We start from the raw sequence: 16,866 nt of genomic DNA on the forward strand, positions 1-16,866 counted from the left end.
TTTGCTTTGCAGGCTACCCCACCACCCCTGAAGGCAACTGGTTTATAAACATTTAGGATGGCCTGGCGGCTTGCTTGATATGTTTGAGAAAGGCAGCACCCCTGCAGCCACAGCATAGAGGATTCTTAACTGCTTTATTCATTTTTTCTTTAGTTATAGATAAGGTTTGCCCTACACATCCCCATCCTCACATGTGATGACCAAGGCTCCCTATCCTCTCCCCAGGACTGTTACGAACAGCTGTCCTTAGGTGACATGGACCTGTGGATCTTTTCTTAGGCTGTTTTATCTTGGGATTCCTTCCACTCTGAGTTCTCCTGATGGGGGCTCTTTTCCTTTCCCCCTCTGAAGGTCTTGCATCCCTCTAATCTATCTCCCCACTGTGCCTCCCCCCAACCCCAGCCCCAGCCCCAGTCTTATATAGTATTTGAGAGCAGAAAAACTCACTCTTCAAGCATGAATCCACATCTCTCTCTCTCTTGTCCATGGCTCCATGGTTTCTTTGCTAGGCCTTTCTTTGCTTCTGCTTTGCTGTGGCTAGAAAAAGAAAAAACCAGCAGGATCCATAAAAATATACAGCCTAATACTGGGAGGAATTTCTAAATAAATCAAATAAGAAAGTCACAGGGTCTGTAAAGAAAATCATTAAAGTTTATTGAACATGAAATAAGATTTGAACAAATTGAAAGACTATGTTCTTGGTTGGGAAGTCAAAATACTATTTAAAAAGTCTATTTCCCTAATTGATATATAAATGTAATACCATTCCAATTAGGATCCCAATGGGCTTTTTTTTTTAAATTGTAATTAGGTAAATGTTTATATGGAATAACAAATGCCCAAGAATAGCCAAAGAAATTATTTTTTAAAAAAATAAGAAATACTTGCTCAAAGAGAAAGCAGAAGGAAAATGTTAATATCTTTATAACTTAAGCAGAAAACATAATAGGAACCATTACTTTCTACATCATTTTTATTTTATGAAACAGAAATGTTTCATAATTTAAAATCAAAAGCTAAAAGACTGAGTTACAACTATGTTAAGCCGCATAATAGAAAACCCCTAAATAAGAATGACTTTTAGAATAGCTTGTATTTCTCTCACACAGGAAAATAAGTCCCAAAGTAGAGAGTTAAGGGCTTGTGCACTGGACTCCACAGTCATCAGGGACACAGCTCATTCTCTCTTCTGATCTATGATCTTAGCCCATGATGTTCAATCTCAACACTACTTTATGACATGGCCCATTGTTTTGAAGCCCAGGAAACAGGAAAGAGGAAGAAAGGTCCTTCGCTGAACATACTGACAGATCTGGCTATCCTAGGTCTCATTTCTCCCACATCTTCTTGGACCACATTTAGTCAACAGCTGTACACTTCTTAGTGAAGGGGGCTGAGAAATGACTTCATCCTGGAGTATATACCCTGCTGAACACTTACGTACTCTCTTCTCCTGGCTTCAACATGTTTTGTGGGATCATCTTACATGTTACAGGAAGAAAATAAAGACTTACGGAGGAATTTAGTGAAAAGGTTTAGGTCAAGAGTAAACAAAATCTTGACTGATTTTCTTTCTTGTGGAATTCTCAAAACTTTCCCAATATACCTGGAAGTATTTTCCCAGTGTATCTGGAAAGGGAGGAAAAAGCCTTCATAATATCATGTCAATCGTAGAGGGCAGGTTAGTTTAATTGGAAATAAAAGTCAAAAAGTTTGGTTACCAAATTGTGATTTTCTCTCGTAATCCTCTGAGAAGAACCATTCCCACTCCATGACAGAAGCTACAAATCAGAACCCCATTACACATATGTTTGTTTTGCTTGCACTGCAGATAGTTTTTACATTTGTGAATTGTTTGTTGCAATTTTTTTTAAAATCCCATTTCAGATGAAAGTCTGGACTTCAGTTTTTTTTTAACATACTGACAGATCTGGCTATCCTAGTTCTCATTTCCGTGGGACAGTGATGGCCCAGAGCTGTTCAGATAGCTGTGGCTGCAGCTCATGGGCCCTGCCCTGGCCGGTAGGCATTCAGGTGCCTAACTGGAACCTGCAGGTGCATGAGTTTGTAATCCCTGCCTGAGGCAAATAAATTCCCTATACACGTTTTTCTGCCCTCACCACTGTCTTTGTTTCAATGGAGCTATTTGCTACTCTAGGTGGAGTATTTCTTGTCCAAAATGCTCCAGACCAGAGTGTTTTAGATTTTTTTTTTCAGATTTTGGAATATCTGCATATGCATAATAAGAGAATCTTGGGGAGGAGACCCAAGTCTGTACAGGAAATTCTTTTGTATTTCATACACACCTCATACATATAACCTAAAGGTAACTTTATTCAGTAATTTTACCGCCTCTGTGTTTTGACTACAACCTGTCACATGAGGTCACCTGTGGAATTTTCCATTTGTGGCATTGGGTTAGAACTCCAAAAGTTTGGATTTTTAAAGTATTTTGGGTTTCAGATTTTCCAATTTGGATGCTTGACCTGTACTGTGTATCTTCTAAATATTATCATAGCTTTCTGTATTAAATTTTGGGGAAAGTTATAATTAATAGATAGATGGATAGATAGATAGATAGACAGATAGATGCAGACTATAGATAAAAGGACTTAGGATCTATAAGACTGTATTGGTTTGTTACATACCTCTATATAGAGACTTAAATCAGGTCGTTTTGGGGGTTCTTTTCTCCTCTGCAGCATCTGTTTGATACTCTGCTAGTCCATATGCTAGGTATATTTGTGCCAAGGCTTCTGGGCCCTGAGGGTATCCTGCATGTGATTGCCTGCCATTGACAAGGATCTCAGTAACTGTGAATTTCCTTCCCTTTCCCTTTTTAATATGGGGCTCATCTGAATGCTGCAGGCATGTGAGCCCTGAAAGAGGCTGGCTCATTATATGAGCCAAAAGCCACAGCACAGTACTCTATCCACACAGAAGTGCAGCCTCTTACATAAAATCATTCTGAAAAACACAATCTGCAATGGCACCTCCTGGGTAGAGAGTATAGGAGAGTGTGTTAGAGGCATTCCATCATCTAATTCACCTGTTTTGTATCAAATAAGCTGCAGGGTCAACTGATATTTACCCTCTCTGTTTGGGCACCACAAATGTGTTGTCATCAATGTCTACACTTACAAATAAAATATTCAGAATCACATTGTGGAGTTGAAAAAAAATGGCAGAACCTTATTTGAAATTCTTGTGTCTGCAGGCTTAATTCATATAGGAATGAATTTATGAAAGTTTACTTACAAATTTACAAGGGTTTGGTTCAAATAAAATTATTTATTTTACTCATTACTATAACATTCTTATTACTAAAGTAAAATAAGATATAGGGGCCATAGAGGGAACTAGGCCAAAATTTTATTAAAAAGTTATTCACTTACATTTTTGTATCTTAGCCAAAAACAACAACAACAAAAAAACCCTCACTTTAGCTGTTCATCTTTTGCATCCTTTGCTTGTAAGCCCAGGAATATTTTGGAGTTTGGGGGGAGAGAGCACAAAATGATCATGTAATGTCCTCCAGAATGTATTTTTGACCTTCTTGAAAACAATGAGGGTGACAGGAAACCAACTCAAGTGTACCCCACTGATGAATTGTTTGCACTTGGCCTAGGGGAGAAACAGAGAAACAAAATTTGTTTTTTTAAAAGTTCTCCAGGAGAGGAGATTTAATCTTTACTTTAAGAACTCATTCCTCTAGCTACACAATCAATTACATGGCACTTGTCATTAGCGTTCTGAATTTACGGGTGCTCTATCTTTAGAAGAACTCATCATCCTCCTGTTCATCTTTTCTCTTTTTCAGTATAATAAGGTATACAAGAGCCTAAAGGAGTTTTCTCAAAATGGAGAGAATTTCTGCAAGCAGGTCACATCTGTTCTTCAGCAAAGGTACAGAATGCACATTTGGGATGAACAATTCTTCCTCTGTAGTTGCAGCAAGAGATAGGACCAGAAGAGTGTTTACTGTCCTGCTTTCCAGAACACAGTGTGATAGTTTGGTACTGGAGAGATTGGTTTGAAGAATGATTCTCCTCGACTGGGCATTTATTGACTGGACACCATAAAAATCAAGGAACAACAGGAGGGAATTCTGGTTAGGAAGGCTCAGTCGAGTCTCCTCGGATTTCTCAGACTGAGTTTATCACCTCTTCAGGGGCCCACTGTTGTGTCTGATGTCTATATTGTACTTTTCACACTGATGGCAATGATGAGATTGCATTCTTTGCCTCCCCTAAAAGGGTGAAAGCTGTGTCTCACCGTTTTTGTAAGATGAATTCTTGGAGCCTGTCTCCGATTTCTTTGGTAAATTATCAGATGAATGAATGGATGGAGGGATGAAAGTCATCATTTTCAGTACCATTTTCTCTTAATACTAGGCATGATCAAGTAGCGACCTGTTCACTGTGCAGAAGAGAACACACTGAACTAAATCAAAAAAGTAACAAAGGGTCACTGCTTAACGTTGAGAACCCAGGGACTAAGTTGGCTCATAAGTGGTTTTCAGGCCTTTTCCCCACCTCTAGGCAGTTCTATAATAAGCAATTCTAAAGAGATCTTTTAGAAGAGATTGCTTATTTTTTAAGGTAAACTTTTTCAATCTTAAAATATTGTATATGTACCAAAAGTTAAAGAAGCTGTGGGTTAATTACTTTCTGTATTAGTGGGTCAAGACCAAAAAAGAGCATGCACTCTATCAGAACCAAAGAATGAGGCCAAAGAAAGACTTCAAGCACTCAAATGGGCTTTTATTAAAGAAAAATCAGGCTTTTCAAATGGAATCAAAAGGAAAAAGTTTTAAAATATGGGATTATTTCCATCCTAACAGTCCAACTACTTTGGTCCCTGAAAGGGAAGAGGGGAGAACCCATCTGGGAAGGTATTTCTTTTGTAAGAAAACATTTTTATCCATCTCAAAGGAAATTGTTTAAAACAAGACCAGTTAACTCTTCTATAAATTCAACTCATTACTTAGGTTAGACAGCATCTGCCTCCTGCAGATCAGAGAGAATCTGAAAGCAGATTAGCTGTTCCTGTGACCTAGATTGCCATCATCTGGTTTTTATTTTTTTTGGTAACCAAGAGTCCAAAACCTCAGAGAGAGCTGTGAGGACAGAGGCAAGGGACAAATATGCCGGCTGCTAGTTTGTTTTTGCAATTGATGCTTTTCTATGCCTTTTGTGACACTAACTTGGTACAATCGAATCATTTACTGAGATGCCACTTTTGAGGTGCTCTCTACAGATTCCCGATAAAGGTACATTTTCAGTATCCCCTGGACCTGAGCTGTCGAGTTTCCTCTCCTTGCTCAGCTGTTGATTACATAATTAACCTGAGGGATGTTTGTCTACATGGAAGAAGCTGGTACTTTTGGAGAACTCTTTTCTAATGAGCTCAAACACCATTAATTTGTGGACATGTGGCACACTGTGTATTTTTAGACCGTATTCCTCCATGTCAGTTGGCAAAGACAGAGTTCATCTCCCAGGATTAGATCATTTCTCTCCCACAGAAGTGGTGTGATTCTGGTATCTCCCTCTGCCTGTTGTACTTAAACTAACCCCACATAATAACTTAGTCAACAACAAGGTTGACCCGTCATAGCATAGCAGGTATTACATTCACCTTTACTCCCCGTTCTGCGATTCAGAAATGACTTCCTTAGTCATAAATAAGATAAAAGGTGAGTTCCTTCCAGCCGTCAAGAAACAAGCCCAGGGTTTACTTCCTGTTAGGTGTGTGGGGTGTATTACAAATAAGTCAATGATACATTTCCCTTACATTAGATAAATACACGGAAAGCCAATAGTCTTTGAAAGAAGCTATCCTGTTTCTTAGGGTTTTGGAACAATAATGGGAAACACCATAAGACAAGTAAAATAGTTCTCTTAGACACGAGAGAAAATCATGACAGCAAATCCAGTGGCCAGCATATTGGAAGATATTAGGAAGTAGCCCATTGGAGCTTCTTTGCACAGAAAATGCATTTAGTAAGTATTTGTAGATGAATGAATAATTATGTAAAAGATTATTAAGGGATTGTATTTTATTATTACTATTCAGACATTATTAGAACAAGATCTTTATTGTCCTTGGAGATTTACATTTCTGAACACTTTACCTATGAGTCTGTTGAATGTGGTTCTCGTGGGAAGAGTTCTGAATTAGGATGGAGAAGTGAGAGGCAGCATCACATTGGAGTTGGAAGTGCAGACACTGTTTTCTCTCTACACTCAGCTACCTTCTGGCATTCATTCTAACTAAAGATGATAGAAAAGTACAATTGTTATTGAAACCCCATTTTTCTTGGCTATTCTGCTATTCCCGGTTATGCTTAGCTTCTTTTATCCAAGAAATTACTTGGGTTTCCCTTTTGTTTTGCAGTAGCAAACTCAGATTTGACCAGAGACACACAACAGCTTCTACAATGCCTAATGCCAAGGTCCTTAAGAGTTCACTGTAATACAATTACAGATCAGATTTAAGGAGACAAAGACACATTCCCAGAAACTATGTTTGGCTCCCTTAACCCTCATAGCTAATGTTTAAACAGGCTTTGATGGGAAAATCAATTGTTCTTCTGAAAGGAAGCTGAAGATTTCCAAATGGCAAGAACCATTGCTGTGGACATTAGAAAAAAAGAAAAAATAAGGGGGTGTACTTGACCATTTATTCCAGCCACAAACCATTGCAGACCCTGTTACCAAAGATATTAAAAAGCCCAAATAACTTCTTTGATAAATCTCACCTTTTCTACCCAACTCATTGTCCTGGGTGCTCTAATTCCCACAGCCTCAGCTCCCTTACATATGGATGACTTCCAGATGGACATTGCTAGGCAACGTGTCTGGATGGACTTCAAGACATGCCTTCAACATTAGATGGAATGCTCCCTTTCTCCTCAGTGTGTCATGGAATCTCAAAGTTAACCTAACCAAACAGAGTTCATAAATTTTTCTCCAAAGGAGGCATTCCTTCTAGACATTTTACCATGATTACTAGGACCACAGCCTACTCAGTCACGCCCAGCCCCCAGGGGCCACGCCTTCCCATGATTCCTTCTGTCTTAATTCGTGACCATGATTTCGTATTTCTCTCTTCTGAACCTCCTTTACATCTATAGTTCTCTTTGGATTTTATGGCTTTCTCCATTGTTCTGGAAAAATTCTTGCAAGCCAGTCTTATGACTGCAGGACTGAGTTACTGTCCTGCAGCTGTGTGGTTTGTATGCTACTCAAAGCTCCTGGCTGAGCACAATAAGCGGAGGCAAAAGTTGAATCCACTCTCACCCTGCTCTGTGCCATCAGAGGGCTTTTTCTTTTCCTAATCCAGGCAGAGTTCCCTCAATTTGTGGGCTGGCTGACTGGTATTCTATCCCTGTCTCTATGTATCTTCTACTCTGTGACCAGGACCCTGTTTAAGACCCTTCAAAGACTCCCATGACTTTCAGGATAAAATTCAGCTCTCATGACATTTTACAAGGGACATGTGAGATTTGAGCTCTGCCTTTTATCACGTCTCTCCCCATCTCCCCATGATCCCCGATCCCCTCCTCCTCACTGAACTACCTTCGATCTCCTCCTCCCCACTCTGAGTCCCTCCACTGACACCACAGGCAGGTGCCTATATTAGCATAGGCGGTGTCACCCGCCTGATCCATACATCTTCACTTCATTGGCTGACTCCATTCTTTATGACCCAGTTGTCCCACCGTGGAAGGCCTTGACTCTAGTTCCTAGTCTGAAAAAGTGTCCCCTATTTCTATGTGCACAGTGAGCATTTACCTCTGCTCTATCTTTAACTGTCCTACACTCTTATTATTCTTTGTTCCCTTCTCTTCCTCTCCCCTTGGAAGCTGAACTCCTGGAGGATCTTTGTGTCCCATGTGACTAGCAGGGTCCTGGCACAGAGTGGATGTTCAGTAGATGTTTGCTGAGTGAAAGAATGTGTTAACGTCTGAGCTGCTCTGTGCCTTTAGTCACTCATAACTTTCAAGAAGTTAAAGTTAGGCCACTTCTTAGGAGCAATAAATGATTAAGTCAGAGCCATTCACTGACATCATACTGTACGTAGCCTATTATTTGAACAAAAGTTAGAAAAAAAATGAAATCATGGAAGAGATCCTTCACAGGCCTGGCACTGTATTCGAAGGGTCTTGTACTTGATCTCTTTACTTTAGTCCTCACTACCCAAAGTGGCATACGCATACTCTTATCCATTCCTGTTTTATAGATAAGGTCATGGCAAAGGTGAGGCATTAGGTTCCTTACCCAGCCTAACCCAGGCTCAGTGCACAGACCTCTTCCAAGTGGGCAGGCAGTTTCAGGCACTGCTATGGGGGTTCCAACATGATCAGGGGGTCTTGTACAGTGTTCACAGAGTCATAGGGTCCTCCAGGAGCAGGGACCTCAGTGGTCATCAAGCCCAGGGGCTTTAAAGCCCTGTGGCTCAAGGGATCTGTGAGGAGCCCTCAGCACCTATTTTGGTTGGTAAGGAGGAGGCTAGGTGGGCAGACTCTCTCCTTCCTCAGTCCCTCTCCCAGCTACTCTACAGCAGCTTTGCCAGCAGTTATAGAATATGCTCCTGTTCAGTATCATATTTTGTTTTGCTGATAAAAAGCTTTGAAAACTGCCTGTCCTGTCCACTTGACCTGACTCCCCCCCCCACCAAAAGTCTTCCTCCCTGCCCCATGCACACAGAAACACTCAGCTTGGGAATGAACAGATGTGTTGGACTGGAAGTCCTTACGTGTTCCCTGGGTCAGAGAGAGCGGGCAGAGACTTGATGAGACTCTCAGCCTGGACATCCAAGAAGGGCGCCATCGCGGCTCATCCTCCCATTTCACCTTCTTATATTATTCTCAGGAACCAGAATCAAGGCAGTCAGTAATGATAAATCGGGCTAGCCAGAGAACTCAGCCACTTGAATCACAGAGCTTCAGTTTTATTTCAATTGCCAATCACTAACTTTAATTACTTTATTGTTAATTAATTATTTTTGTGGTCCTAGTGATTGAACGCAGGGCCTTGTGCCTGGCAGGCAAGCACTCTACCACTGGGCTACACCTCCCCCCAGCCCTATTTGTTGATTTTTTTAGTTACACATAATAATCATACATACTTAAGGATGCAAAGTTTTATGTATATATATGTATACAGTATGTGATGATCAAATCAGAGTCATTAGCATATTCACCACCTCATACATTTATCATTTCTTTCAAGAACCTCTCTTCTAGCTATTTTGGAATATAGAATATGTCATTGTCAACTTACTCACTACAGTGTGTGATAGTGTGATAGACCAGCACTTAGTCCTGTCTTCTTGAACTGTGCACCCCATTGGCCTCATTCACACCCTCACTGCTCTGTGTCCTCCACCTCACCAACAGCCTCTGGTAACTTTTCAATAATCTATTTGTAAGATGAGCTTGTGACTATCTTGTTTTTATTGGTTCTTTTTAGTTATACATGACAGTAGAATTCATTTTGACATAATTATACAAGCATGGAACCTATCTTGCTCCCCTTCCTCTCCCTTTCTCCCACCCCTTGCTCCCTTCCTTCTACTCGACTGCTCTTTCTGCCATTTACCCATAGTTATTTTTTAATTAATTTCTTGCAGTATACATGATGGTGAGATTCAATGTGGAATATTCATATAGCTGACACAGCTTAAAAGGAAAACATCAGCATACCCAGCCCCAAACCAGAAACGGTTGCTGGTGCAAAGAAGGAGATAGAAAATAGGGGTGATATCACAATGGAAGAGATTTCTAAAATTCTTTCTTAATTTATAAAGAAGGGAGGGCTCTTTCACTTGCTCTTTTGTTAATTATTAGAGATTTATTATTATACCTACTAGCTGAGTTCATCCCAATGAACTCATACAAGCATGCAAATCAATTTTAGTTCATGATCCCCCATTCTTCCTCCCCTTTCCCTCCCATGCTCCCTCCTCTCTCCCATTCTCCTTCCTCTATTCTACTAGACTTCCTTTTGTTCATCTATTAATTTATATTTGATTGTTATCCTATTCTTCTCTCCCCCTTCCTTTGTTTTACTCTAACTTCTGCATATGAGAGAAGACATTTGACCTTTGAGTTCCTGAGTTGGCTTCTTTCACTTAACATGGTATTCTCCATTTCCATCCATATACTAGCAAATGCCATAATTTGATTCTTTTTAATGGCTGAGTAGAACTCTATTTTATATATTTGCTACAGTTTCTTAATCCATTTATCTATTGACAAGCATCTAGGTTGATTCCATAATTTAGCTATTGGGAATTGTTGCTATAAACATTGATGTGACTATATCGCTGTAGAATGCCAATTTTAGATCTTTTGCAAAAATACCAGTGATGGTTCTATACCTAGTTTTGTAAGGCGTGTCCATACTGCTTTCCAGCATAGTTATACTAGACTGCAGTTTCACCAACAACGAACAAGTGTGCCTTTCCCCCTGCCCCAACCTCACCAGCATTTATTGTTGTTCTTAGTCTTGATCATTGCCATTCTCACTAGAATGAGATGAAATTTTAGTGTAGTTTTAATTTCCATATCCCTGATTGCTAGAGATGTTGAATATTTTTTTCATATATTTATTGGCCATTTGTGTTTCTTCTTTTGATTTTTAGTTTAATTTCTGTTTAGTTGTTTTGCACATTTGTTGATTGGGTTATTTGTTTGTTGTTGTTTTGGCGTTAAGTTTTTTGAATTCTTTTCATATTTTGGATATTAATCCCCTAACACTACAGTAGCTGGCCAAGATTTTCTCCCAATCTGAAGGTTCTTGTCTCGTACTTTTAATCATTTTCTTTGCTGGGCAGAAGCTTTTTAGTTTGATGATATTCCACTTATTCCACCTGCTTTTTTGAAGTACAAGAAGGTCTGAGCTCAATTTTAATTAGTTCCTCACAGATACAGAGCATAATTATGGTGTTTTTTTTTAATCCACTTTTTACAATTAAAGCAAAGTCCTCTAAGATTGATTATGAGTCACTTATATTATTCTTACAGTTTAATTTGTGCTGTATCTAAAATATTGGATCTAAAACCACATGTTTTCCATGGCTTCTTTCTTTCAAAAGGAGAGTTGTTTTAAAAATCTAAGTCAAATATTGGCCTTTGACTTTATTGTTTCGTCTTATTTATTGGTTTGTCTTTATTAACTACTAATGAAAATATATTGACCTGCCTTGCATGCTGAGAAGAAATTAGAATATAAGTGGATTAAAAGCCAGTGTATGTCATTTCCCTGGTTCAGAATCTTCAAAACTCACTTGGGTATTTTGAGCTAGTATTACCCATCAAAAGGCCACACATCATCAATTTTACACGTGCCAAGACAATTGCCAATGACATCTTCACTCAAATTAGAAATAGTGGATGTAAAGTGGAAAGAAAAGAAATAAGAAAGAACTAGACAAGTAAACACAAGACACATCCAAGCTTGTTCCTGATTATTTTTATGAGGGAAAAAAAAAATATTCCATGTCTTGTTCGAGGTGAGCTCTGCTCCCTGGACTCCCTATGACTGTGGTAACCACAATAAAGCAACTCCATCAAGGGACTAGGAAGAAACCAATCTCGGAGGAGGTGTGTGTTGCTGCCTCTGTCTCAGGAAAGCACCAAAGGCATCTATTTCTGTTTGGCAGGTACCCTGAAAGCATGCGTGTGTGGCTTCCCTAGACCATGGCACAGAAGAGCTGCATAGCAGTGATTGCCCTCTGACAAACCTTCTGACTACAAAAATGACAGCTCTCTCCTCACTTGCCACTTCTTATAAAAGTGATTTTCTCTGGATTCGAATTGAACCATTAGTATCTGTTAAGGTAAAAGGCATTAAGAACCAAAAGCCTGCAAGACAATGTCCCACCCTACTCGCCATGCTTTATCTCAATACCTTCTGACTTAAGAGAGTGGAGTTGTCCGCTGAGTTTCCACAAATGGTCACTAGGGCTTAAAATGCAAGCATAGAGGGTTACAGCCACTCTACTTGGCTAATTTGAATGCTGATTCTAAAACCCTTGGGGTCATCAATAAGTGGAAAGTTGAGAGTCTAGGGACACAACTGTGCTGTTCAGAGAGGTGGGTCCAACTCAGGACAGCCTCAGAGAGTTAGGCTGATGACATTTAATGTCAGAGTCTCCTCCTTTTCCACTATGCCAGAGACTCAACACTGCCACTTTCCACTGCCCAATGCCTTCCAATTGCACAGATGTCTTCAGTAGAGGTCCTGGAAACATGTCGGTCTGCACCCAGGCATCTGTGAGGTGGATCTCTAGCTGCTAAGCCACCAGGAGCTGTGGAGCTTCAGAACACTGCAATTAAAGGCACTGAGTCCATTTTCAAAAGTGCTTTTGTTTGACTTCCCCCTTGGTTCTCCCCCTGCGGTCTCGTCCCCACAGCCACAGGTGGGAGAATGGAGTGGTTACTCAAAGGTACCCAGCCAGAGGGCCCAGGTTAGAATCCCAGCTCTGTCACCTCCTTCATGCGTGTCCTCAGGCGAGTGATGGAGTTAACTCTGGGCCCCAGCATTCCCTCCATGAAATGGGTAAAGGAACTGTGCCAACCTTGTGGGGTTACGGTGGATGAAATGAGGAAATACACCTAAGACACTTAGAATGGTGCCCGGCACGTTTTAAGTGCTCAGTAGAGGCCGGATGTTGTTAGTCCCTGTGCAGACAGCAAGGTCAAGCATCAGCAGCAACTAGGCGCCACGTCCTCAGGCCAGCACGAAGCGCGTGCTTTTCCTGGAACAGGATCACAGGAAACTTCCATCTGCATACCCACACGCCTGCCCTGCCACAGAGGCCTGAGATACTTGAATGTGAAGAGAAACCTTCCCACCCAAGAAATGCCATTGAACCTCCCTAGATTGGGAAAGCCAGTGGAGATACCACAGTGTTCAGTAGGACTATGGCCAGACTCAAAAAAGTGCCAGCTCACCCCTGAACAAGCAAGGACCCTCTCCCTTTCCTGCTGACAAAGCCCAACTCTTTTCTTTTTCCCAAGAGAATCCAATTAACAATATAAAGGGAAGCAACACTTCTTTTTGGTGGTTGTCCTTTTTATTCCTGGAAGCCTCCAGAACACTTCGTACAGCCTGCAAAAACATCCAGCAAGTGAAACTGAACTATGATGAGAAAGAGGCTGTGCCTGACAGGTCACCTGCCCTTAGGAACTCTCTGGGACTTTCTGTGGGGGAGACAATGGACAAAAAAAAAAAAAAAAAACCACGCAGATTCCTCCCCCTGCACCGTATACCTCCATAGACTTGGGGTGCTCTGAATATTTACAGACCCCTTTGGGTACATAATAATAATCAGAATAATTAATATTTGCTCAGGATTTGTTTTGGGCCCAGCACTCTGAGCTGAACACTATAATTCATCATAATGCTTTATGAATGGAAATGAAAGCAAGAATAGCATGCTAGTACTAAAAACCCCTTTAGTGACAAGGGACTAGGAATGGGCTTATGTGTTAGGAAGCAGTTTACTCTGCTTAGGGCTAAACACAGCTCCAACTATTCTGATGCATATAAATTGGCTTGTCAGTTTGATATATTTGAAAGTTGTGAGGCAAGAACAGACTTGTAGTGAAGAACAGTAAGAATTAGAATCCAGACCTGGTGGGAAGTTCATTCATTGTTTCATTCACATTATACATACTGAGGAGCTATTATGCACCAAGTGCTGTTCTTAGCCTAGAGAGTCGGCAATGAACAAAAGAACTCTTAAGCCTCATGGAGCTATTTACATTTTATGGGTGTTCACAAAAGTACACTAAAAGATCATAATGTGATGTAAGATAGTGATAAGTGCTAGGGCATAAATAAAAATGTAAGGAAATAACGACAAGGATCTCCTTTTAGATAGGTTAGCCTCTGAGGAGATAACATTTGAACCAGACCTGTTTAGTATAATAGAAGCAGAATACCATGTGGCCATGCAGTAGAAGGAGTACTCAGCAGAGGACACAGCGGGTGCAAAGATCCCGAGGCAGAGTGGCAACTGGCCACTGAGCAGGAATAAAACAAGGAAAGGGGTGTCAAGAGGGAAGGGAAATCATAAAGGGAGGGGATCAGAATATGTGGGACCTTCCAAGTCAATAGCAATTGTTCCAGTCGCTGTTCTCCTACTAGGCATGGGTTATTATCACATTTTAATCCTCACAAAACCCAATACCACCTCACTGACTAGCACTCTTTCTCTCTCTCGCTCTTTCCATTAATTGAAGGATATTCCTACAGCAGAGACATCTATTTCTAAATATGATGAGATGTTTATTTGCCAGCTTCATTACTTAAAAATTAGTTTCCTTGACTCTTCATTTTTAAAAAAAACTTTTTAAAGTTGTAGATGGACAAAATACCTTTATTTTATTTATTTTTTTATGTGGTACTGAGGGTCAAACCCAGTGCCTCACATGCTAGGCAAGTGCTTTACCACTAAGCCACAACTCCAGCTCCTACCTGGGCAAGTTCTGATACCAAATGAGTGTTTTCTACACCTATGCTTTAATATACATCCTATAATGGACTTTCTTCCAAAAAAAAAAGTGGTAAAAATAAGTAGAGGTGTTCTAACAAGGAGAAATGAATTAAAAAAAATTATAATAGATCAATGCTCCAAGGTCTCTGGATCCTATTTATAAAAGAACTGCCAGTCTTTGCTTGGTTTACAACACTAAGTTCAATTTGTGTGAAAATGTATAGTTATTAAGATAGTGTTACTAAAGAGTTCTGGGTTTTTCCCAGATGAAATTAAGTACAAAACAATTTTGAAGGTATTTGATAATTTAAAAAAAAATAGAACTAAAAACTGGAAAAAAAATGCAACAAAACCTCTTTGGGTCTCTATTAACAAATACAGATCAAAAGTAATTCACCACATTTCCTTTATCTGCAGTCAAAAGTGAGGTGAATAAGATTATCCTTTCATCATTAGCTATAGCTGGGCAGATAAATAGACCATGGTTCAATCAGTTTAAGGCGAGAATGATCCAACAGAGCCAAGGAGGTTGCTTTTGGAGGGAGGCGACCTTATCCTCTTGCTGAACCTTGTCCTGCAGAGAAAGTCATAGAAGTTTTCTTTTCTAAAAATCTGATGTCAGCCTCACAACAACTTTCCTAGATATGGGTGCATGCCTGTAGTCCCAGCTATTTGGGAGACTGATGCAAGAGGATTCCTTTTAAGCTACTGCTTTGTGAGTTCAATCATATGGTATCATTCTATTTCCAGCTATTATAATCTAGAGCTAATCTGATTAATGTTACTTTTTTTAAAAAATCTTTTTTGGGGGCTACTGGGGATTAAACCCAGAGTGCTTAACCACTGAGTCACATCCCCATCCCTTTTTAATATTTTATTTAGAGATAGGGTCTTGCTGAGTTGCTTAGGACCTCACTAAATTGCTGAGCCTGGCTTTGAACTCGTGATCCTCCTGACTCAGCCTCCCCAGCCACTGGGATTACAGGTGTGTGCCATCATACCTGCCCAGGTACTACTTCTGTTCCTTACCAGCTGTGTTAGTTTTCTTGGGCTGTTATAACAAGTTACCACAGACTGGGTGGGTGCCTTGAACAGCAGACTAGAAGTTGGAAATCCAGGTGTTAGCTAGGTTGGTTCCTTCTGAGGACTATGAGGGAGAAGCCGTTTCATGGGTGTCTCCTGCTTCGGGTGGTGTGCTGGCAATCTTTGGCACTCCTTGTCTTGGAGATGCACCATCCCGATCTCTGTCTTCATGTTCATGTGTCATGCTCCCCTTGTGCATGTCTGTCTCTGTGTCCAAATCTCTGCCTTTTATAAGGACACATTGTACTGGGTTGAGGCCCACACTGTTGACCTCATCTTGATCTTCATTTGCAAAGACCCCCATTTCCAAATAAGATCACAATCCCAGACACTGGGGTTCTATCACCAAGCCAGTTACAAGTATGAGCTTCAGAGTCACAGGCCTAGTTGCTATGCAACTCTGCAACTCATTACCCATGTGATTGAGAGTTTCTTAAATTCTCTTGATCTTCATTTGCAAACACAATATTTTGGGGGGAGACACAGTTCAATTCATAACACTGCTGTGAAAGAAGGTTAAATAAAATGTTCTCCCTTTATAGAATCCTTTTCCATATCCTGAAGGGTTTGTCTAAAGACAAGAGGGTCCTTATAGGAAGTCATCTCTTCTTTATGTAATCATTGAGCCTGTGTGGGGAGGGTGGGGGCGGTGGCTGACTTCCAACCAGTACATGCTATTTAACAACTATCCCTTTGCTAACAGAGCTAACCTAGAGATGAGCTACGCCAAAGGGCTTCAAAAGCTGGCAATCAAGCTGAGTAAAGCATTACAGAACACAAAGAAAAAGTAAGTATGATGGCAGAGGTAAGGCAAAATCATTCTTAAAAAGAATACACAGTGTCCCCTGCTTCCTCTGGTCAATGTGGCAGGCCCACGCCATCAAGCACGGCTTCTGGTGTGAGGGCACTTACTCTGTACTGTACACTGTTAAGTGCTTGGCAGATGCTCTCATTTAATCCTCACAACAACCTAAGAGCTCTTATTATCATCCATCTTTAGAGAAGAGGACTTGAGGCTTGGAGAATTTAAGAAACTCCTAATCACAAGGGTAATGAGTTGCAGAGTTGCATAGCAACTAGGCCTGTGACTCCGAAGCTCATACTTGTAACTGGCTTGGTGATAGTAATGTAGTTAAATCAGGAGATCTTGGGAAAATGTGAATTCTTTGTTATCTCTACCCTTTGGCCTTTGACAAGCAACTCAACCTCTTTGTGTCTTGATTTCTTCCCTATTAGATGGAGTGTGATGGAGAATATGTGTCCCATTGT

The 16,866-nt window shown here is 40.5% G+C and overlaps 1 protein-coding gene across 6 annotated transcripts in view; it reads left to right on the forward strand.

Annotated features, from left to right (window-relative positions):
- Nostrin (nitric oxide synthase trafficking) overlaps window positions 1–16,866 on the forward strand; it is a 56,770-nt gene that overhangs the window by 5,585 nt on the left and 34,319 nt on the right. For 2 of the 6 annotated variants that reach the window (XM_021727274.3, XM_078017536.1), the window contains one exon: window positions 16,301–16,384. In XM_021727274.3, the coding sequence (XP_021582949.1) occupies window positions 16,314–16,384 (71 nt within the window). In that variant the 5' untranslated portion in view covers window positions 16,301–16,313. Of the gene's footprint in view, window positions 1–3,820; window positions 3,907–5,894; window positions 6,006–11,712; window positions 11,851–15,419; window positions 15,500–16,300; window positions 16,385–16,866 lie in introns of those variants that run through there. The other 4 variants (XM_040294423.2, XM_040294425.2, XM_078017534.1 and 1 more) reach the window with 4 other exon arrangements.

The sequence above is a fragment of the Ictidomys tridecemlineatus genome, chromosome 7, assembly GCF_052094955.1.
Source record: "Ictidomys tridecemlineatus isolate mIctTri1 chromosome 7, mIctTri1.hap1, whole genome shotgun sequence".
NCBI lineage: Eukaryota > Metazoa > Chordata > Mammalia > Rodentia > Sciuridae > Ictidomys > Ictidomys tridecemlineatus.